Source organism: Coregonus clupeaformis, chromosome 1 (genome assembly GCF_020615455.1).
Source record: "Coregonus clupeaformis isolate EN_2021a chromosome 1, ASM2061545v1, whole genome shotgun sequence".
NCBI classification, from domain to species: Eukaryota; Metazoa; Chordata; class Actinopteri; order Salmoniformes; family Salmonidae; genus Coregonus; species Coregonus clupeaformis.
In genome coordinates, this window is record NC_059192.1 from 78,280,375 (window position 1) to 78,303,374 (window position 23,000).

Here is a 23,000-nt window from a genome sequence, read left to right on the forward strand (position 1 = left end):
CGTCTGTCCCGGATTTACATTTACTATGTTACGTCTAGTCTATGAGACCAGGCTGAGCATCCCTGTGGAATGCTTTGGACAACTTGTAGAGTCCATGCCCCGACGAATTGAGGCTGTTCTGAGGGCAAAAGGGGGTGCAACTCAATATTAGGAAGGTGTTCTTAATGTTTTGTACACTCAGACAAAGTTAAGATTACTACACTAAAGTAAAAGTTATAACACAATCTGAAATTATGTAAAGGTTATCATATTCAGATTCTAGAAAAAAAGGTATGATAAGCAATGAAGAAGAAAAAAATGTCAGGAAATATTTAACTTAACCAGCTTTTACGGATATGTATTTAGGAAAAGAGCAGGAAAAAAGTACAGTTGACTATATCTGTATGCCAAGCTGTGACTGAAAAAGTTGAAAGTAATAAAAACGAAGAAAAAAACCTTATATGCCATGTTTTGTCCAACAAACACTTATGCCAGGTTGATTTGAATAGTACAGCCCAATGTAACATAGCTGCAAATTACATCAATTCATTAAATTGCTGAAAAATTATCTGAGTTATTTGTCAATCCTATAGATTTGAAGCCTTGTGCATGCTTACATTTGACTTGACAGTATATACAACTTATATATAACTTATATATTGTATACATTTATATAAACTATATAATATAACTTACATAAACGTATATAAACTTGACGCATCATATTGTTAATGTCACTCTGATAATACTTAGGTACATTTTTAAGTCGGTCTGGATAAGAGCGTCTGCTAAATGATGTAAATGTAAATGTAATAAAGGATAATAAAGGCCTTTCAGTGACCCTTGACCCTCAGAACTACTGCAGTTGTACTGTACTAATGTAAAAACTAAGCCTTCTTCCATTGTTATCCCAAATATAAATAATCAAGTCAAATCAACATATTAAAAGTTAAATGGTTTTGGTTGCATATCATGCTAACTGACTGTTGTGTATCAATGTGTGTTACTGGCATACACTGCTGTGTTAACCATCAAGCTGGTCTATAGATCACTCCTTTCACTGTGTTTGTTGGAATCTGGGGAAGGGGAAGCTCAAGGATTGGGTCACCTGAAACCGCACATTACTTTAGTTAACGGTGCGAACCATTATAAAACAAATCTTACTCCGTTTGAACAATATAGAAATGCAATAAAACTATACAATAATAATAAATATAAATGTATATACCTTCAGTACAATTATTATATAATAAGTATTATAGGCATATAATACTTACAAATAATAATACATTTGACAATAAACTGCCATGGGTAACAATAAACTGCCACAAAAAACTACAAGACAACAATGGAGCTTTGATTTTAACAGGCGTTGAAGTGCAAAGACTTTCCAGCTGTTGGTAGCAGCAGCAGGGACATTAATCATGATGATTGGAGGTGTGATCATATGGATGAAGGACTGAAGCAGGAATAAATGAAATAAAGAGGGGTTTTTACCAAACCACCAAGGATGAAGAAGACCATGAAAAGTCGTCCCAGGGTGGTTTTTGCATACACGTCTCCATAGCCCACAGTGGACATAGTAACCATGAGCAAGTAGACACATTCCCAGTAGGAAAGTGCTTGGGAATTTTGGAAGTTTTCCCAAGGATCCCCTGAGTTTTCCACCTAGAACAGAGGTCACAATAATGGATGTAGAAAGAGAGGAACATGCAGAGCATTTTTCATGTACTCAATCCTGTATTACAACTTACTGACTTGCTTACATACTTACGCAATGGCCGTCTCCGAATACCCATACTTGCGTTCTAAATAGTAGGCATTTTGGGTATGCAACAAAAGTTTTATATTATGTGAAATTTAGAAAATTGAGAATGCTTTAAATGCTAGGATGTCATACTAATTTCGTCTTTTTCATCTAGTAAATTTCACACTATTGAGGAATAGAATCGTCCACGTGTGTCTGACAACAGCTGACAATCAGTTGAGGGTACGTGCTGTACCAAAATGAACGAATGGCGGGAATCAACGCAATTTGCGCATTAGATAGCGCATTCTCAGTAGGATGAGACTATTATGCTGATGTTTGCTTACTGCATTCGTTTTTACTTAACAGTACGTTCCAAATAGTATGTAGTACGATTAGTACACAGTATACAGTTTTAGTAAGTAGTAGCCAAGACAGATTTCGGACACGGCCACTTCATTATTTACTTGATTGTTTACTTACGGACTTATTCACTTAGTCACGCCGTATCAATTATTTACTGTTCTCAGAACCACTTTAAAGGGGCTAGGTTGTACAATACTTTACTTAACATTATGTCCACCCATCTGTTAGATGTGTCAGAGACTGAGTATTTACCATAATACAGTACTTAGCCCTTCTGTTCTTTATGGCTCTCTGTAACTTACCAGATGTATGAAGCCTGCCGCTGTTAGCCATGTACTTATGAAGATTGAACATAAGTTCACCAGTTTTATGGAATTGCTATTGAAAACAAGAGAGCCAGACAATATCAATTAACACCAAAAGATCTTTGTGTGAGTTCAAAAGAAGAGCACCAGTACAGCATGCCCATTTGATAACACAATGAATAATTGGTAACACTAACTCGAACTATTATGTCAAAACAGTGCCAAAATATTGTCATGAATATTATATATCACAAAGTAGTTTCGCTGCCCTAGTTATTGCTATATAAGTGCCTAATGGAGATTTTGTCTGAAGAACATCCTTTGGGATAACGGATGATAGCTGGTTACAGTCTGAGCTGCTCAACCCACAGTATTATGTAACCGCAACAAAGCAAAAACTTGGTAAATACGTTTTTTTAAATATTATTTAAAAATCCAACATTTAAAACTAATGACGAACTAGCTTTCATGGCCGTTCACTTTTCAATACAGAATCAACTGTGAATACAAATGTTCCTAATGTATATACAGGTAACTGCCAAAATATAGGAAACACCAACATAAAGTGTGTTAATAGAGCATTGGGCCACCATGAGCCAGAACAGCTTCAATGCACCTTGGCATAGATTCTACAAGTATCTGGAACTCTGTTGGAGGGATGCAACACCATTCTTCCACGAGAAATTCCATCATTTGGTGTTTTGTTGATGGTGGTGGAAAACGCTGTCTCAGGCACCACTCCAGAATCTCCCATAAGTGTTCAATTGGGTTGAGATCTGGTGACTGAGACGGCCATGACATATGGTTTACATCGTTTTCATGCTCATCAAACCATTCAGTGACCACCCTTGCTCTGTGGATGGGGGTATTGTCATCCTGGAAGAGACCACTCCCATCTGGATAGAAATGATTAATCATAGGTTGAAGGTCATCACTCACAATGGAAGTGTATTTATTGACATTTACCTTGCCCTCCAAGGCAGGGTTTCCCAAACTCGGTCCTCGGGATCCCAAGGGGTGCACGCTTTGGTTTTTGCCCTATCACTACACAGCTAATTGAAATAATCAACTAAGCATCAAGCTTTGATAATTTCAATCAGCTGTGTAGTGTTAGGGCAAAAACCAAAGCGTGCACCCCCTGGGGTCTCGAGGACCGAGTTTGGGAAACGCTGCTCTAAGGGGTTGAGTGGACCATGCCAGGAGAATGCACCCCACACCATAACAGAGTCGCCAGAACCCTCATTTACTCAATTGTTTCCTTTATTTTGTCAGTTAACTGTATATTTCTAAAGTAATGTTACAGTGACTTGCATTGTTCTGGCCAGTCTAAGAATGGCCTGACCCCAGTCCACTCATGTACTGTGTGTTCTGGCCTTACCTCCATTATAGTAAACAAGTCTGGGGATTATTCCAGAAAAAATGTTGAGCTATAAGCTCTTCCTGACATCTGTGCAGCACAAGCTTTAATTTTAAGCAGTGGGGTAAATTGTAGAATTCATCAAGCTGCATGATGTCCAATATGTTTCAAAGAGCAGAATCACGTGGCACACATGCACAATTTGGAATTTCAATGAAAAATATTGAAGTGAATATTGGATATAGGATATGTTATACATCCTAAAGAACAATACCTAACATGTTAGCATTTCAGTTTTTAAAAGTGACAAAAATGATTTGCTTGTTATCACAGAAGTACAGTATGATATAATATGGTAATTTCTTTCATTCCCCAGATATGACAGGAATATACCAAACTGTTCCCAACTGACTGAAAGTAGGTCATGCTCAGTTGACTAGTTTCCAAGAAAACAATTATTTGATCCAATAACAAAGTTGGAACAAAGTTGGACAAGTTCTGAGAGGAGGTTCTATATTTAAAAATGTACAGTAGCTACTTAACCAATAAGGCCCGAGGGTGTGTGGTATATGGCGAATATACCACGGCTAAGGACTGTTCTTATGCACGACGCAACGCGGAGTGCCTGGATACAGCCTTTAGCCGTGGTATATTGACCATATTCCACAAATCCCAAGGTGCCTTATTGCTATTATAAACTGGTTACAAACGTAATTAGAGCAGTAAAAATACATGTTTTGTCATTCCTGTGGAATACGGTCTGATATACCACGGCTATCAGCCAATCAGCATTCAGGGCTCGAACCACCCAGTTTATAATTAAAGGCTGCTATATCAGAAGAGCCCGTGAGTGTATTGTATAATTGTAACTGTATCAATATTCATCACAGAGCCAGAATTACAAACATTGTCATAACATAGTGCATGCAAATGCCTTGAATACTACTAACTAGAATTAATAAACATTGAATTTTACTGAAATTGAATACACTGAAATTGGAGAAAATAATAATGCACTTACCTTGTTTTTAATATGTTCAAAAACTGTAAGATTTCTGAGAACTGTATCAATCTTAAGGCCCTTAAAAACCTCAAGCCTGTGTAAGAGAAAAGTAAAAGTAGAAGTTACTCAGAGTGAATTATTTGCATGTTATTTACATAAGTCCGCCTACAGTAAATCCGGTAAAAACACAGGAAACCAACACATAATTGCATACCTTTGAAGCCTTCATCCATCTTTAAAAGCTTAAATGAATTCATGATTAATAGCAAACTAAAGGCCTCTAAAAAATATATATATATATAGACCTAAAAAAAAAAAAATGCAGCGACGAAGCAAGTAGCAGCAACTACAAAAATGTATTTAAAAACCTTACTAAAAACAACAAACTCTGCATCAAATAATCTTCTGAAGAAAATAAATACAATGCTAATATCAGGAGACTCACTAAGTGACAAAGCACCAGCGTCTACCAGATCCATTTTTCATTACTAAGGACTAAAAGAGCGAAACAGCAAGAGATGAAAACCTGGATTAGTCAGACTAAAGACAGGTGGATAAACCCAGTTAGATGGATCAACAGTCGCATTACGTCAAATAATCCCACATTTGTAGCCATTTGTTTTTTAAATCTGCTAAATCTGAGTACCCTTCCAAGAGTTTAAGGACAAAGGTGCACCAATGAATTGCCAAATGCTGTCGCATGTGTGTGTGTGGCACAGGCCACACACACACACACACACACAAAACCAAACAGCCTGTGGCTAGTCGTGCTCACCAGTATTATCTAATCATCCAACAGTTCAATGAGAAAGAATGAATTGCTTATTTTTATAGCACAAAAGTCTGTTTCAGTACGGCACGCAACAGTATGTCAATCCCACAATCCCCTGGGTTAACTATGTGTACTACAACACATGTGCAGTAGATGTAGACCTACTGTATTGTCAATGTTGTGTCACCTAGAATATATAATTACATTTTTATTTTTTTAAATGACAATATATTGTATTTTCCTCCATTCTCAATTATTATTGTCCATAATTTCCTAAATTATAAAATCAGATTATGTTACTCATAATACAGTTTTTTCAATCGCTTTTTTACAAGTATGTGGTAACCTCTTATGTGGTAAATTCACATTGCAATACATGTTCATATGGAATACTTGCTTTTCACAATGCGATGCTCACATTACTTTTGATATGATTGTCTTCTCAGTTATTAAAATAAATTGTACTCTTACTTAATCAAATTTCTCTTAATTGATAATCACTTACCCGTTTGGTAAACCTATAGATTTTAAACTGTTTTGTCTACTATATACATATGTCGACACCTACAGAACTAAAATGTATGTTTGCAAAGTATAAAGGTATAAAGTACGATATATACAGTGAGGGAAAAAAGTATTTGATCCCCTGCTGATTTTGTACGTTTGCCCACTGACAAAGACATGATCAGTCTATAATTTGAATGGTAGGTTTATGTGAACAGTGAGAGACAGAATAACAACAACAAAATCCAGAAAAACGCATGTCAAAAATGTTATAAATTGATTTGCATTTTAATGAGGGAAATAAGTATTTGACCCCTCTGCAAAACATGACTTAGTACTTGGTGGCAAAACCCTTGTTGGCAATCACAGAGGTCAGACATTTCTTGTAGTTGGCCACCAGGTTTGCACACATCTCAGGAGGGATTTTGTCCCACTCCTCTTTGCAGATCTTCTCCAAGTCATTAAGGTTTCGAAGCTGACGTTTGGCAACTCGAACCTTCAGCTCCCTCCACAGATTTTCTATGGGATTAAGGTCTGGAAACTGGCTAGGTCACTCCAGGACCTTAATGTGCTTCTTCTTGAGCCACTCCTTTGTTGCCTTTGCCGTGTGTTTTGGGTCATTGTCATGCTGAAATACCATCCACAACCCATTTTCAATGCCCTGGCTGAGGGAAGGAGGTTCTCGCCCAAGATTTGACGGTACATGGCCCCGTCCATTGTCCCTTTGATGCGGTGAAGTTGTCCTGTCCCCTTAGCAGAAAAACACCCCTAAAGCATAATGTTTCCACCTCCATGTTTGACGGTGGGGATGGTGTTCTTGGGGTCATAGGCAGCATTCCTCCTCCTACAAACACGGCGAGTTGAGTTGATGCCAAAGAGCTCCATTTTGGTCTCATCTGACCACAACACTTTCACCCAGTTCTCCTCTGAATCATTCAGATGTTCATTGGCAAACTTCAGACGGCCCTGTATATGTACTTTCTTGAGCAGGGGGACCTTGCGGGCGCTGCAGGATTTCAGTCCTTCACGGCGTAGTGTGTTACCAATTATTTTCTTGGTGACTATGTTCCCAGCTGCCTTGAGATCATAGAGGTCCTGGGTGTCAGGGAGCTCGACCCCAGCACCTTGTATGCCAAGCAGTTTCCATACCAAGCGGTAAAGCAGCCAGTCAAGATGCTCTCAACGGTGCAGCTGTAGAACTATTTGAGGATCTGGGGGCCCATGCCGAATCTTTTCAGCCTCCTGAGGGGGAAGAGGTGTTGTCGTGCCCTCTTCAGGACTGTGTTGGTGTGTGTGGACCATGATAATTCCTTAGTGATGTGGACACCGAGGAACTTGAAGCTCTCGACCTGCTCCACTATAGCCCAGTTGATGTGGGTGTGCTGTTGTGGCAAATTCATCCTTATACTAATCAAAGAACCAAAGTATTTCAGAGTTTTTGTAGAATTAAGAAAGACTTTATTACATACGTAATAGAGCCGAGGTGGTTTGCAAAACATCTCCTTTCACCGCTCAGCTCTCAGTTTATATAGTCATTTTACATACATTTTTAGCTTAACCCCTCCCTCTTGGGTTCCACCACCACTGTCTCCAGTTTCCACCTCTTGACCGCTCCGCCCACTTCCTTAGTTTATGATAGTGGCGAAATCTGACTTCTATTCAGTTTGGAAACAATGGTGGTGTGACCAATCAAGCTTTGTCATGCACAAATAACAGCCCTGTCATGTAAAAATAATCATGTTCAGTTTGAACTTTGTTCAACCCTGGCTCACCCTGGCTTGACCTGGAGATGGATTGTGGACAACATGGCAGGCCCACAATCAATCTCTCAAACATACCCAAGCCTAACCCCTCTGTCCCAGCCCGTCATGCTATAATTTAATCAGGAAGACGCTCAAGGAGAGACAAAGGGTTCAGCCTGGTTTCAGTCACTGATAAGATAAGACAACCGAAGACAGGTCAGATGACCAGAGAACAAACACATAAACCCAGTGAGAGAAACCAATTACGTTCTTGCCTATCAACAAAGATGTATCAATGTTTAACCCTGGCTCCGTGTTTGTTGATTAACCATGTCTATCCCGTAGTCCACTGAAAAATCCTCATCATATGGTTAAAATCTAACAGAGCCATTTCCTCTGCTCTGTTTCAGGCCTCTTCTTGTCATGTTGTGATTAACTATTTAACCATACATTGTTAGCTTGTCATGATGTAATTAACTATGCTTGCTATGCTTAACTGGAAAAAAAAACATCAGTGCTCGGCCCTCTGTTTCCTGTAGTCCACGATCAGCTCCTTTGTCTTGCTGATGTTGAGGGAGAGGTTGTTGTCCTGGCACCACGCTGCCAGGTCTCTGACCTCCTCCCTGTAAGCTGTCTCATCATCATCAGTGATTATGCCTACCACCGTCGTGTCGTCGGCAAATGTAATGATGGTGTTGGAGTCGTGCGCGGCCACGCAGCTGTGGGTGAACAGGGTGTACAGGCGGGGACTAAGCACGCAACTCTGAGGGGCCCCCGTGTTGAGGGTCAGCGTGGCGGAAGTGTTGTTGCCTACTCTCACCACCTGGGGGGGATCCCGTCAAAATGTCCAGGATCCAGTTGCAGAGGGAGGTGTTTAATCTCAGGGTCCTGAGCTTAGTGATGAGCTTGGAGGGCACTATGCTGTAGTCAATGAACAGCATTCTTCTTCTTCTTCGGTGGGGTTTAATGGCAGTTGGCATCCAATATGTTGCATTACCGCCCCAAACTATAGTATAAATCCATTATACTTTGTAATACAAAATGGGAAAAGGAAAAGAAAACACCCTTCCAACTAACCCTACATTTAAAAACCCACTACCTCATTCCACTACTTTGACCCTATCTTCTCCTGCACCATGCCAACGGCCTGGGAGGACGGTACACCACCCCTCGACACACCCTGTAACTCTTCTGAAGTCAAATCTCTTATACCCAAATACTTATCTGCAGCTGCCACCACAACATCTATCTATTTACATTCCATTTTTGCTGTACAGTTGATAACCATTGCTATGAACCCTAAGAAGCCAACCTTACTGAAGCATATATCACTTGTTGGCCTATCGCACTGTGCTGGCACAGATCTACTACTCCTTCACCCTTGACCCATCCTCCTCTACTTTCTTCACTGCCTCAGCATACAACACCAGCACTACTCTGACTCTGGCCATTTCAACCTGCCTCTTTCACACCGGACACTTCCGATCCCCAGCAACATGGGCACCCCTACAGTTGACACACAACTTTATCCACCACAACTACACAATCCTCTGTCCCATGCCCTCCTGCACACTTCCCACATCTTGTAATCTCCCTTCTACACACTGCTCCGACATGACCACAAACGTTGCACGAACAGCATTCTTACATAGGTGTTCCTCTTGTCCAGGTGGGAGAGGGCAGTGTGGAGTGCAATAGAGATTGCATCATCTGTGGATCTGTTGGGGCTGTATGCGAATTGGAGTTGGTCCAGGGTGTCTGGGATGATGGTGTTGATGTGAGCCATGAACAGCCTTTCAAAGCCTTTCATGGCTACAGATGTGAGTGCTACGGGGTGATAGTCATTTAGATAGGTTACCTTGGTGTTCTTGGGCACAGGGAATATGGTGGACTGCTTGAAACATGTAAGTATTGCAGACTGGGTCAGGGAGAGTTTGAAAATGTCAGTGAAGACACTTGCCAGCTGGTCAGCGCATGCTCTGAGTACACGTCCTGGTAATCCGTCTAGACCTGCGGCCTTGTGTTAAAGGTCCTGAACAGTCATTCTGAAAAGTACTTTTTCTCTCATGGATAACTACCAGGAAGTTTGAAAAGATAGGCTGAGTGGATGGGGAGCTTATATTCATGAACTCGCCTTGACTAACAGTTTTTTGAAATGCTTATGTCAAGCAACCTGGAGGCAGTGAGCAGTGTTGCAGAAAAATCATCTCAAGCTAATTTGGTGATACACAAAGCAACTGAAACAACACTGAAATTGCATCTATAACCAGGTTTTGATCCAACCTTTTATGTGAGTAAAGTACATAAAAGACAGGCCTGATGGAAACAGAACATTTTTCGGAAAACTTTCCAAATGTCGACAAAACAATATACGCTAGACAAGGTGGGATCTTTTTGTGTCGGTAAAATTAATTATTTTATAAATGTCGGTGGAAACGCTTTCATGCGCAAATATTTATATAATAATCATCATATCGAAGTAAACTTGGAATCACGCGATGACATGTTGTGTGGTCGTCCCACTACGACTCGGGAAAGCATACAGATTATTAGGCTACAGATTAAATAAATTATCATGAACTTCACAGGGTGGTGAAAGTGCACGGTGATGAGCTTGATGCTCCTTTCCAATAAATATTGAAATATTATTCTGGTAACATGATAATCAATGCTTGGCTGCCATTTGAAAAATATCAATAATCTCATCATGTAGACTATACACTAAGTATACAAAACATTAAGATCACCTGCTCTTTCCATGACATAGACTGACCAGGTGAATCCAGGTGAAAGCTGGACGAGTCTTGTGAGACTCTCATGAAGACGTACATGTCGGTTGTTTTGCTCTAAGACAACCACAGGCCTCAAAAAACTTGTCTGCAGGTCCTCTGGTACCAGTTGAAAAGATTAATGGAAGTATTATGGAGACTGTTTAATGCCAAAAATAAGGGGTTAAATACATGTTTAAAAAAAATTTAAAAATATGTTTCCTGATCTTTCTTATATCTCTAAGATATGGGACAGACACTTCAGAATAAACTTCCTTTAGATTTTTTATTGGGACTATCTGTTGTTCCATGTAGTGAATCTGTTATTCAATGCGTTTTTACGGGCTAATAGCAGTATCGCCCAATTTTTTTTAATATATACACTTCAGAGAATGCCAAGAGTGTACAAAGCTGTCATCAAGGCAAGGGGTGGCTATTTGAAGAATCTCAAATATAAAATATATTTTGATTTGTTTAACACTTTTTTGGTTACTACATGATTCCATATGTGTTATTTCATAGTTTTGATGTCTTCACTATTATTCTACAATGTAGAAACTAGTCAAAATAAAGAAAAACCCTTGAATGAGTAGGTGTGTCCAAACCTTTGACTGGTAGTGTATATTTTTTTGACTTCAAGGGGTCTTAAAATTCTAAATGAAATAGCTAAATGATCCTTGGTATGACCTTCTTAAAACAATTCCATATAGCTTATTAGAAGATGTTATGGTGTCAAATACTTATTTTCCACCATAATTAGCAAATAAATTCATTAAAAATCCTACAAAGTGATTTTCTGGAATTTTATTTCTCATTTTGTCTGTCATAGTTGACGTGTACCTATGATGAAAATTACAGGCCTCTCTCATCTTTTTAAGTGGGAGAACTTGCACAATTGGTGGCTGACTAAATACTTTTTTTCCCCACTGTAGCTAGCCAGTAACTAGCTAACACCAGACACAGATGAAAGCGGAAATCTGCAAGTATCTTTGCCTTAGATGAATAGGGGAAACCTCTGCAAACACGCCTTCTCCGATGTTGGTTACAAGGCGGTACTTACTTATTTAAATTAGGTAAGAGAATATCATGTTACTACCATTGGTGTATTAAAATGAGAGTTAAGGTGATGTTGCCTTGTCCCCTTAATAATGGATCCAAGTGTTTGACATGGGGGAGGGGACCAGTAACTTTATAATCAAACTTGATCAATGTAGAAGCAACAGTCTTTATTCATACTTTGGTCATCATACTTTGATCTGGTTTCCTTCAAATATCATCACATTTTATGAAAAACATGATTTTGACTGCTCACGACCTTTAACCTGTGTAAAGGTCTTACTCACATCGGCTATGGAGAGCGTGATCACACAGTTGTCCAGAACAGTGTTGCTAGCCTCGAAGCGAGCATAGAAGGTATTTAGCTCATTTGGTAGGCTCACGACTCGCGGCTGAGTTTTCCTTTGTAATCCGCGATAGTTTGCAAGCCCTGCCACATCCAACGAGCGTCAGAGCCAGTGTAGTAGGATTCGATCTCGGTCCTGAAGCTTTGCCTGTTTGATGGTTCGTCGGAGAGCGTAGAGGGATTTCTTATAAGCGTCCGGATTAGTGTCCTGCTCCTTGAAAGCAGAAGCTCTAGCCTTTAGCTCACTGAGGATGTTAACTGTAATCCATGGCTTCTGATTGTGATATGTACATACGTTCACTGTGGGGAAGACTTCATCGATGCACTTATTAATGAAGCCAGTGACTGATGTGGTAAACTCAATGCCATCGGATGAATCCAGGAACAGATTCCAGTCTGTGCCAGCGAAACAGTCCTATAGCTTAGCATCCACTTCATCGGACCAATTCCATATTGAACGCGTGTATAGCCTAATGTAAAAACAGTGTAATGTCCTGTAATTTACAGTACTGTAGCATACTACATTTAAAATGACATTTTGAAACATGTATCTTTCATCTTTTGGTATTGGATTCTGGTTGTTAAAACAAACTAAATTGAGAAGATATCATTATGTTTTGTTTTAGTAAATAAATCAATGTTCTCATGGTATTTCATGATTTTTGGATCAATGGTTGTATGGTGAAAGATGAATGCACAATAAAAGGTTTTGAATATAAGACTTGCTGCATTACAAGTGTTACTAGTTTGGAGTTTTGTACTAAGAGTTTAGAAAATTTACCACATGCTTGTGAAAATAGCACCAAAGCAATTGGAAAAAAAAGCAAGCTTGCAATGTAGAAACAAATGTCCTCAAAAGCTTGACTGTGTCAATCCCACAAAGTAACTAAAAAACATTACAGTAATGCATGATTCAAGGCCACTAAAACCTGCTACATGTACCAGCACTAGAGGTATTAACCAGGGTGTCAACGTCTGAATATATATATATATATATATATATATATATATATATATATATATATATATATATATGTGCTGAATATAAGTATCAAAGCATCTCAGGTAGACTGTAATATAATTTATTGTAGCAATTTCTACTCTAAAGTACTTATAGCTTATCCTCTCTTGAAATGAGTAAATAATCCTAAATAATCTTTAGCTAAACTGCAGCCCCAAGAGTAAACAATCAAGTGAAATTCATCTCCATAGACGTGCAGTATATCATGCCTTTGGTAACAAAAACGTTACAGTAAATCAAATATCTATAAATACAATATATAAACCATTCAGCATCCGACTTCCTCCACACTAATTTTTGTATTGATGTTACAGAAGCTTCGTCCAGATTGCAACACAACGCACAACACAAACCCTGGACCTGAGCTCTCGCTCTCTCTCTCCAGCTGAAACGATAGTCGGCAGTGGAATTTGGACCAGGCACAGCCAGCCAGCCTCCTGTCTATCATCTCCTACATCAGCTAGCCACGTCGTAAGGTCTTACCCCAGTAGGAGATTAAATGAAAGCAGGAAGTCAAGGTGTGACACAGGTTGTCCCGGTCCTCTTTCTCCACGGCCTGCCGTCGCTGGCCCATCTTGACCCTGTAGCCATTCTGAAAGAGCTCCCCGCAAGACTTCTTACGTCTCCGCGTGTTCTGAAACGTCTCAGAGCGCGTGCCCCCTTCGGGCCCTCGGTACACTAAGATCTTAGTCGGAATCATGATGTCTGTCTTCCAAGACTGACAAATATCTTTGGCAAAATGACGGGCAAGTCGGCAAAAGCTTCCTGAAATCAAAAGTAAGTTGCCCAGTTGTTGCTTCTCGTCAGTCAGTGTCCAAACATTGCTCAGTTCAAGGCTTCACAACATCCTCTGGTTTTGCGTTTTCCAATTCCTTACAACAACTTACTCTATCTATCCCCTGCTTCTTTTCCCTTCCTTTATCACACAGCAAATCAATCAAAGGCTTTCAGTATCCATCTCCGACAGCAGAAAAAAGATGAGCAGGTGGGCTTAACATGTCTGTGTCCAGCAGGGAGATGTAGGTGTGTTGGGATCAGATTTACCACAGACACTCATACTGCAGCATCCTCGTTGTGATCATCAGTGGTGTACGGCAAGCTTAAAGCAAGCCCCTCTTCTGATCCATCAGAATATTACACTATAAGCTCCTTTAGGATTCGCCAACCCAGAGAAAGACAGAGGCCAGACAGACGGTGAGGCAACTATGTCCTATTACTACCAGACAATGTACAGTACATCTCATCAGACTGCAGCTAGCCTATAGGATGGCCACATTCTGTCATAGACAGTCATTTTAGGGTGAATGTATTTTAACTCCTCAAAACTGTCACCAGAATGAAAGTGTATCACCACGTGATGTGTCAGTGCCGAGTCAAGCTCTGGGCAGATCTGAGTGGCTTCAGGAATCATTCATGAATTTCTCTCTGGATTTAGTGAAAGAACAATGATCCTGACTTTATCACAACTGCTGTAACAAAAGCTGACTGCTAGCTACAGTACATTCAAGCTGAATCTGTCACATTCCACATAGCAGCTCAATGTAGGAAAAGGCAGCTACTGTACAACAGACTGAAAAGCATTACATTATATTGATGGAAAGCTGACATAATAGTGCATATATTCATACAATATATCAATTGAGGTATATTTGCTATTGAAAATGTGTGCAATGAAAGTCATATCAAAACATCATATAAATGTTCAGTGAAATCCCACAGTGTCCAAAATCAACACAAAAGATAAAACCTTTCCAGCGAGATTACAGAATATAACATTTTCAAAAGCATCTATCTTATTTTCTTTCAATATCCATAAGTGCAATCATTTAAGGCTAGTATCAGTGGGCAGCTTAACACTAAAAGCCTCTTTCTGTGTTTATTTGTACAGCTCATGAGTAAAAAGCTGGAGCATTTGGAGCAGGAATTAGCTGCTATCTTATCTTAATGGGCAATGTTCTGTTGCTCCCTGGCACTTGCACTCGTCCCCGAAAAGCTCTCACAAAGTTCTTACTAAAGCAGCAATGAAGGTATGAATTTGAATGACAAACTGGTTTTATTTTCCATCCATAGGTATCAAAAACCAAAACAGTTGAACTTCCAACTAAGAATTAGTCAACATGGAAACTCCACTTGTAGGGCAGCTAGGTAACATCACTCAACAGAATTACTTGGTACGTTGCCGGGGTTAGCTACAGTAGTAACTTGGAGGGTAACCTATAAGCAGTTAGCTACAGTAGTAACTTGGAGGGTAACCTATAAGCAGTTAGCTACAGTAGTAACTTAGAGGGTAACCTATAAGCAGTTAGCTACAGTAGTAACTTAGAGGGTAACCTATAAGCAGTTAGCTACAGTAGTAACTTAGAGGGTAACCTATAAGCAGTTAGCTACAGTAGTAACTTAGAGGGTAACCTATAAGCAGTTAGCTACAGTAGTAACTTGGAGGGTAACCTATAAGCAGTTAGCTACAGTAGTAACTTAGAGGGTAACCTATAAGCAGTTAGCTACAGTAGTAACTTGGAGGGTAACCTATAAGCAGTTAGCTACAGTAGTAACTTAGCATCTGTGCCTGTTTACTGCCAACTTACATAACAGTCCTGAGTGCTTTCTGGGTGGATGAATGTTTGTGTACAGTTTTTAGTGTTTGAGTGTGTATTTGTGGATGTGTGTGTCTGTGTGTATCTATGTCAATGTTCAGACAGAACATTGGGGAAAAGGCTCTTTGGTCAATGAGAGATTGAGCCTGACTAGGGATATAAGAGGGTATTCATTCAATGAGGGTAGTAGTGCTAAGCTCTAACCACAGACGTTACAGCATGACTTGGGTTCAAATACTATTCTAAATAATATCTCATACTTTATTTGGGCTTGATTGCGCTTGCCTGGCTTAATGAACCAATAGAATAGTCCCAAAATGGCAAACCCCGCTGTTAATTCAGATTTAGCATTGTGCTGTTAATTCAGATATAGGATTGCCAGGTCATCACCATCAATCTCCATCTATTTTTAAAAGCAACTGAATGCTAAAGCATGTCCTAGTTGGATGCACATAAAGGCCCAGCAGATGGCAGTCTTTTCTTTGGACAATGGACAGCTTGTAGGGGTATCTTACCCTATGGGCCTGGTCAAAGGAAGTGCACTAACTAGAGAATAGGCTACCATTTTGGACACTGCACTTTATCTGCCTATGGGCCCTGAGGGGTATCCTACGAATCAGGTTTGAGGAGTTAGCGAGGTAACTTTGTTAAACTCTGAGTTCAACTTGGGATAACCAGTCATACGAATGTGGCTCACCTTTTAGTCAGGTACATTTCTATGGCAACGAATCCTTCAGAACTAACTTGCTCCGCGGTAGGCTAAGTCAGGGCTAACTCCATTTATCCTGAATATAGTGTCTGAGGCGCGGGTTGAGGACTAATGAAATCAGATTCCTTGCCTGGCTACCCAAACTCCTTGCTCCAGCCAAATGCTACGCCACGCCCACGGACGTTTGTTTCTTCTCCACAATGAGTCTGGATCTGGGTACCTCCCTGACAATTTCTAAAATGGAAATCCATTCTAGACCGTTTGATTGGTCCCAGAAACCAATGTGTTGGGCCAGAGCCAGAACACATGTGCGTATAGCGGCGTTTTGAAAATGTGTCATTGGCTTTGATACTCTGATTGGTTAGAGATGGTCCAATCGCTGATGACTTTGTTTTGTATAACACACCTCATTTTGATGTCAACTCAAAAGTCAGTACTTATTTAAATTAGGTAAGAGAATAAGACGTTACCATTGGTGTATTAAAATTAGGCTTTTTGTGAAATCACAAAAATCCCTTAATAATCCTGCCTCCTGAATCCAAGTGTTTGACATGGGGGAGGGGACCAGTAACTTTACGATCAAAATGTATCAATTTAGAAGCAACAGTCATTTTTCATACTTTGGTAGTCCTACTTTGATCTGGTTTCACCCAAATATCATCACATTTCATGACAAACATGATTTTGACTGTTCAGGACCTTTAAGCCTGGAAAATGAAGTTAACTGAAGCTGGTTAGCTTTAGAAAATCCTGAGTAGATCTATTGTAGCTTGCTTTATAGGATACCCCTCTGGTCAAAAGTAGAGCACTATATAGTGAATAGGGTGCCATTTGGGACGCAGCCAGAGCTAAAGCTACAGTCAGAGAGGAGAGGAGGAGAGGGCCCTGAGCTCTGATTGACAGCTGATAAAGATAAGGCCCTAACCAACACCTGCATGTGATGAAGCAGAAAATCACCTCTATCTGTAATCTCTTATAGACCTCTCTCCCGGAGATGAGACACAGACTGCATCCCAAATGGCACCCTATTCCCTATATAGTGCACTACTTTCGACCAGGGCCCACAGGGAATAGGTTGCCATTTGGGACATGGCCTCAGTCACACATTCATTTAGTAGATTGATTTCTATTTTAAACGCAGTGAGGCAGGCAGGCGCCACTCAACAAAAGACTATTAACTTTAATATCCCGTTCATCATGTACTTTCAATTATAGACCCATTTCAATCAGTTCAATCATCATTCCAGGTACTGTGGCTAGGAAAACAAAAGAGCTCGATCAGTGACATGAAAGGTATTGAAATGACTTGTTGTATTCCATCATGGGAACCTAATCCAAGACTGACAGCAGCGCAATCCCACAACATTGGAAATGTACATTGACAGGAACCAGAAACCATCACCGCTAAGTAAACAAATGATTGCTGTCAATGAACAACCAATACCATTATTACAGTCAGCCCAAGCAGCTACTGCCAGCATCTACTGATGTTAAAAAGAGGGTAGGGTCCAACATAAGCTAACCAAAGTAAACCCAGACCAAAGAGGAATCCATCAGGATCAACTAGAAAACAATTATTTAATTGAACAGTGGGGCGGCAGGTAGCTTAGTGGTTAAGAGTGTTGTGCCAGTAACCGAAAGGACGCTGGTTCTAAACCCAGAGCCGACTAGGTGAAAAATCTGTCGATGTGCCCTTGAGCAAGGCACTTAACCCTAATTGCTCCTGTAAGTCGCTCTGGATAAGAGCGTCTGCTAAATGACTAATTTATTTAACAATCCATCTTTAAACCACTGTAATACACAGATGATCCACTGGGGGACGCTGCAGACCTGATCACCATCAAGGCTGAAATATAAAACATCACTCCCACATTTGGCCAACCTGTAGGCTGTATTGGAGCGATTGATAGAAAAGAGCAGACGCTCTGAGCAATCCAACCAGGACCAAGACTACTACAGTAGTACTGGCCCCTTTAGAGGTGTACAGGTAAACTGGTATACTGTACTTACCAAGCCAGCTTCTGTTGAGATAGACAGACACGAACACTGGGGGAACCGTGAAGAAGTCCACCACTGAGTTCACCTCCAGCCAGAACCACAGCTTGTCATTGGCTGCAATAAACTGAAAGGGAAAATAAACCAATTAACTATATCCCACCAGCAGGGTTGGGGTTAATTCCACAAATTAAATTCTTAACTAAATTCCCTCTCCCTATAAATTTGAATTCAGACATAATTCAATTCCTCTTATTTCCAATGTTACGTAAATTCTAAGAATTCAAACCTCAATCCAATATTATCCCCAACAATTCCACAAATTCAAATTAAGGCTGATTATGTCACTGTTCAGACAGCCTAGCTATACTGGAAACACATGTACATGTTTAAATGACTTAAAACAAATCCTGGAGTCCATTTTTTATACTAAGTGCATTAATTCCATTAACTGGGAAATGTACAGATATTGAATTCCAATTCAATTCCATTCCAAATTTAAAAATAAATTAAATTCCAATTAAATTCCAATTCAAACAGTCTAATTCCAATTCAATTACAAAACCTGGAGATTGTTGAAATTCGAGTCGAATTCACCGTAAATATTCCACTTCATGCATGAATTAGAAATTTCAAAATTAACTGGAATTGACCACAACCCTGCCAACCATTCCCATTTTAATGTTGATACATGACTGTAGTTTGTTCATGGTGCAAAAAATACATTAAAGTTATGAAAGACAGATACCCGCAAACTTGAATGCTTCCACAGTTTTAATGAGTGCGATGTTTCGACTTGAATGACTTCGTTATCTGTCTTTGTTTCATGACATGATTGAAACTTCACTAGCGTAACAGCTTGTTGTGTACAAGTCTTATGTAGTAGCCTTGTACTTTCTTTACGTACCCGTAGACCAAAGTACAAGAGGAAGAAGACGTTGAAAGCCATGTCAATCTGTAGCGTGAAGTCTTTGTAGAAGTTCTGACAGGACTCGATGGGGCTGTCAAAAACACACAGAAAACAAAAATGTTAGAAATGTCTCACTTATTGAAGATGCATTCTTCTTTCCTGATTAAACAACTAAGAAGATGAACAAATAAAGAAGAATGAAAGAATTTGAAGGTGCAAAAGTTTGTATTTTCCAATGGATGTCTGTAGCGCAAATAACATGCATAAATAGACACAAGCACGTAATTGTAACATGTTGATATACACCTGATTAACCCTTTAAGAACTGTGTGTACATTATTCTTCTGAAACTCACATTTACATGTTAGTCATTTAGCAGACGCTCTTATCCAGAGTCACTGAGAGTAGTAGCATTTTGGCCGAACTGTGGAGTTATTGGCTCAGATTCATTTTAATTTCCACAGTCCCAAAAAAAAAAAACGCTGTTGTACACAAATGGTAATCTGAAGATATCAATTCAATGTAATTAAATCCAAACCGAGATTAGGGACGGACAAACAATTATGTGGACCAAAAAACGATGTTTGTTTGAGATGATTATGTAAAAAGACAAACACGTAGAGAGAGAGAGGACACCGCTACGCTTGGTTCTGACATAAAGCTCCACTCATTCTGGGTCAAGCGTCCACAGGCCAGCCTGGCAGCTGGACAGTTCCCCTCCTTCTCTCACTCTCTCTCTCTCTGTCTTTAGTTAATGGTATTTCGTTATCAGTCCTCACATTGACTTTTCTGAGTTGCTTGCTGAGGGGGATACTACAATGCAAGCTAGATCTACTCAGGGTTTTAAAAAGCTAGCCAGCTTCAGTTAGCTTCACATTCCAGTTTAGGCTGTCATTCATGTTATGAAGGTGGATAATGATCGTGCACCCGCCGTTACTCGAGCCTGCGCGACCTGGGCTTGTAACTGCGCGTTCATGAGGCTAGTTGAATGCTGAAACATAAATTCATGGGCGAGTCAGTGCCACATTTTTATTTGTACCGAAATCAAAATGAAATAAAAGTTATCTTGCCAATTCAGCAGGCTATGGTGTGAAATAGGCTTTTAGAAGTGTAGTCTTTATTTTATTATGTATCGTTAATGGCATCTTTGGTCTGCTTTGGTTTGCTTATCAATGCACAATAACCATTTTTGCCACTCCTATCAATAAAATAATTGTATTAAGTCATACAAAAGTTTTACTGTGCGTGAAGTTTGAAATGCATTCTGTCATTACTACATGTTTAATGTGATAGGTATTTTAACATTACAATTTTTTACCACACAAAAAACATTTGATGAATAAAAATATTTAAAATAGCCTTTTGAGTAACTAAAACATCACCCACAATATTTTTTCCAGATAAAAATGCTCATAATGTGTGAAAAGTAACTTTTTCTCTCACGTCAAACTCAGAGCGACTTACAGTAGTGAGTGCATACATTCTCATTTTGACATAGAAATAATGAACACGTAGGGATTCATTCAATATCCTCGTGGTCCAGCGTGTCCAGTAGAACGGTTAATGCTAGAGGTGTGTGCAGTGCAGTGGCAGTAGTTTCAGGCTTGATATCATGTAGGGGTAAGACTTTTTTCATGTGATCAAGCAGCCGTAGCAGATGCTAGCAATGTAGTGTAGCCTTCTCACCCTCAACACTTGTATCTGGCACAAAGAATTCATATAAAGATAAATAAATAAATAGCCAAGTAAATGTTGAGTTGATCATTACCGTAGCCAGCATACATCATGTGACCCAAATCCAGTTGTGTGTAATGACAGTTCAAGCTTACTGCAAACATCCTATTCAATTACAGCACATTGTTGACAGTGCTGCCATATAGCCCTTGATTGCATTTTCCAAGTCTCACGTGGATATAGCCTACCGTACAGTGTTAACCCATATACTGCCTGCCGCACATAGTGTCACGGTTCAGACAGACGACAAGAGGACCACAATTGCGTCACACCAGAAAGTTTATTTAAACTTAAGGGGAAAGGGATGTAGGGAGTGAGTGAAGGCTCCAGGGGTTATCCCGTCCGATGTGCTGGGTCTGTGCCTCCCCCCAGTGGCAGCGATGCGTCCGATGACGCCGGTGGTTGGTGGTCCAGAAGTCCTGGGGGGGGAGGAAACACAGACACAACGGGGCGGATGAAAACAGGCAGAAGTACAGTTCAAGGGAAATCCAAATACGTAGTAGCAAGGCAGAAGGCTGGTCAGAGTTACCGGGGTCGAAGAGTAGTCAGGAGTCGTAATGGCAGAAAGCAGGTCTGGTTTTCCTGGGGCAGAAGAGTATCCAAGAATCAGGCAGGTCCGGGGTCACAAAACAGGGGTGAGCCAGAAGCGCGAGCACACAGGTTCGGGTGTGAGCTTTGCAGACGATCTGACAAAGGAGAGCTGAAAGACGGGACTTTAAATACTGGGAGAGGTTAGTGGGTAATGCAGCGCAGCTGGCAGAGTAATTAGAGCCGAGCAGAGCAGGGACAGGTGGAGCTCGTTAGGCTGAGTAGAGAGAGAGAGATGAGCAGAGTGGAAGATAGTGGAAACACATAAGGTGGTAACCCGGTGGAGTGAGAGGGCTCATGACAGAACCCCCCAAGGGGACGGCCCCAGAAGTCCCAAGAGCAACACCACGCCGGGCGGGAGGAGGGGAGCCGGAGGAGGGCTAGAACTCCTCCGAACGGTCCGAGCGAACGCCCTCATCCTCGGAGGAAGCCGGAGGGCCGTGGTCGGGAGATGGGACAGGTCCCGAGACAGGATCAGGCACAGGACAGGGAAGCCGAGCGGGCAGGACGGTTAGGGATCCCTCTGGGGCGGCCCCTACGGATTGCAGGTTGATCAGGATGCCGTTGGTGGAAGGCGGTGATGAGAGTCCTATCCACAATCCGACTAGCTGGCACCCAGGTCCTTTCCTCAGGTCCATAGCCCTCCCAGTCAATGAGGTACTGGAGACCCCTACCCCTCCGTCTGGACCGAAGCAGGCGGCGGGACGGTGTAAACCAGACCACCATCGACGAGCCGTGGAGGAGGAGGACAAGGCGCAGCAGGGACCAGCGGACTCTCATGAACGGGCTTAATCTTAGACACATGGAAAGTGGGGTGCACCCTCATGGAATTAGGCAGTTGGAGCCGGACAGCAGTTGGGCTAATCACTCTTATGATAGGGAATGGGCCAATGAACCGAGGTGCCAACTTCTGCGACTCCACCCTGAGTGGCAGGTTCCTTGACGACAACCACACCCCTTTGACCAACATGGTAGATGGGAGCAGGGATTCTCCGACGGTTGGCCCCGGTAGTGTAGCTGGCAACGGATCTGAGAAGTGTGGCTCGGGCCTGTGACCAGGTGCGGCGACATCGACGGGCAAACGCAAGTGCAGATGGGCAAGTAACCTCCCCTTCCTGACTGGCAAATAGAGGAGGCTGGTATCCATAAACACATTGGAAAGGGGACATACCGATGGCAGAGCAGGTCAGAGAATTGTGTGCGTACTCCACCCATGTCAATTGCTGCGACCAGGAGTGGGGGTTGCGTGAAGTCATGCATCGCAGTGCCTTCTCGAGCTCCTGATTTGCCCGCTCTGACTGCCCATTGGATTGGGGATGGAATCCGGAAGTCAGACTGACTGTGGCTCCCAGCAGGTGACAGAACTCCTTCCCAAAAAGCGGAGGAGAATTGTGGACCACGGTCAGAAACTACATCCTTTGGCAGTCCGTGGATCCGGAAGACGTGTTCCAGGACCACCTGGGCGGTCTCCTTGGCGGTTGGGAGCTTGGGGAGGGGAATGAAG

General features: G+C 41.2%; 1 protein-coding gene across 1 annotated transcript in view; it reads right to left on the bottom strand.

Moving 5' to 3' along the window:
* Window positions 1–23,000, bottom strand: part of LOC121576253 (calcium-activated potassium channel subunit alpha-1-like) — a 111,538-nt gene that overhangs the window by 61,481 nt on the left and 27,057 nt on the right. The window contains exons 2-6 of the mRNA XM_041889382.2: window positions 19,172–19,265; window positions 18,280–18,391; window positions 4,776–4,851; window positions 2,395–2,470; window positions 1,477–1,647 (exon numbers count right to left, since the gene is read on the bottom strand). Coding sequence (XP_041745316.2) covers window positions 1,477–1,647; window positions 2,395–2,470; window positions 4,776–4,851; window positions 18,280–18,391; window positions 19,172–19,213 — 477 coding nt within the window. The 5' untranslated portion in view covers window positions 19,214–19,265. The remainder of the gene's footprint in view (window positions 1–1,476; window positions 1,648–2,394; window positions 2,471–4,775; window positions 4,852–18,279; window positions 18,392–19,171; window positions 19,266–23,000) is intronic.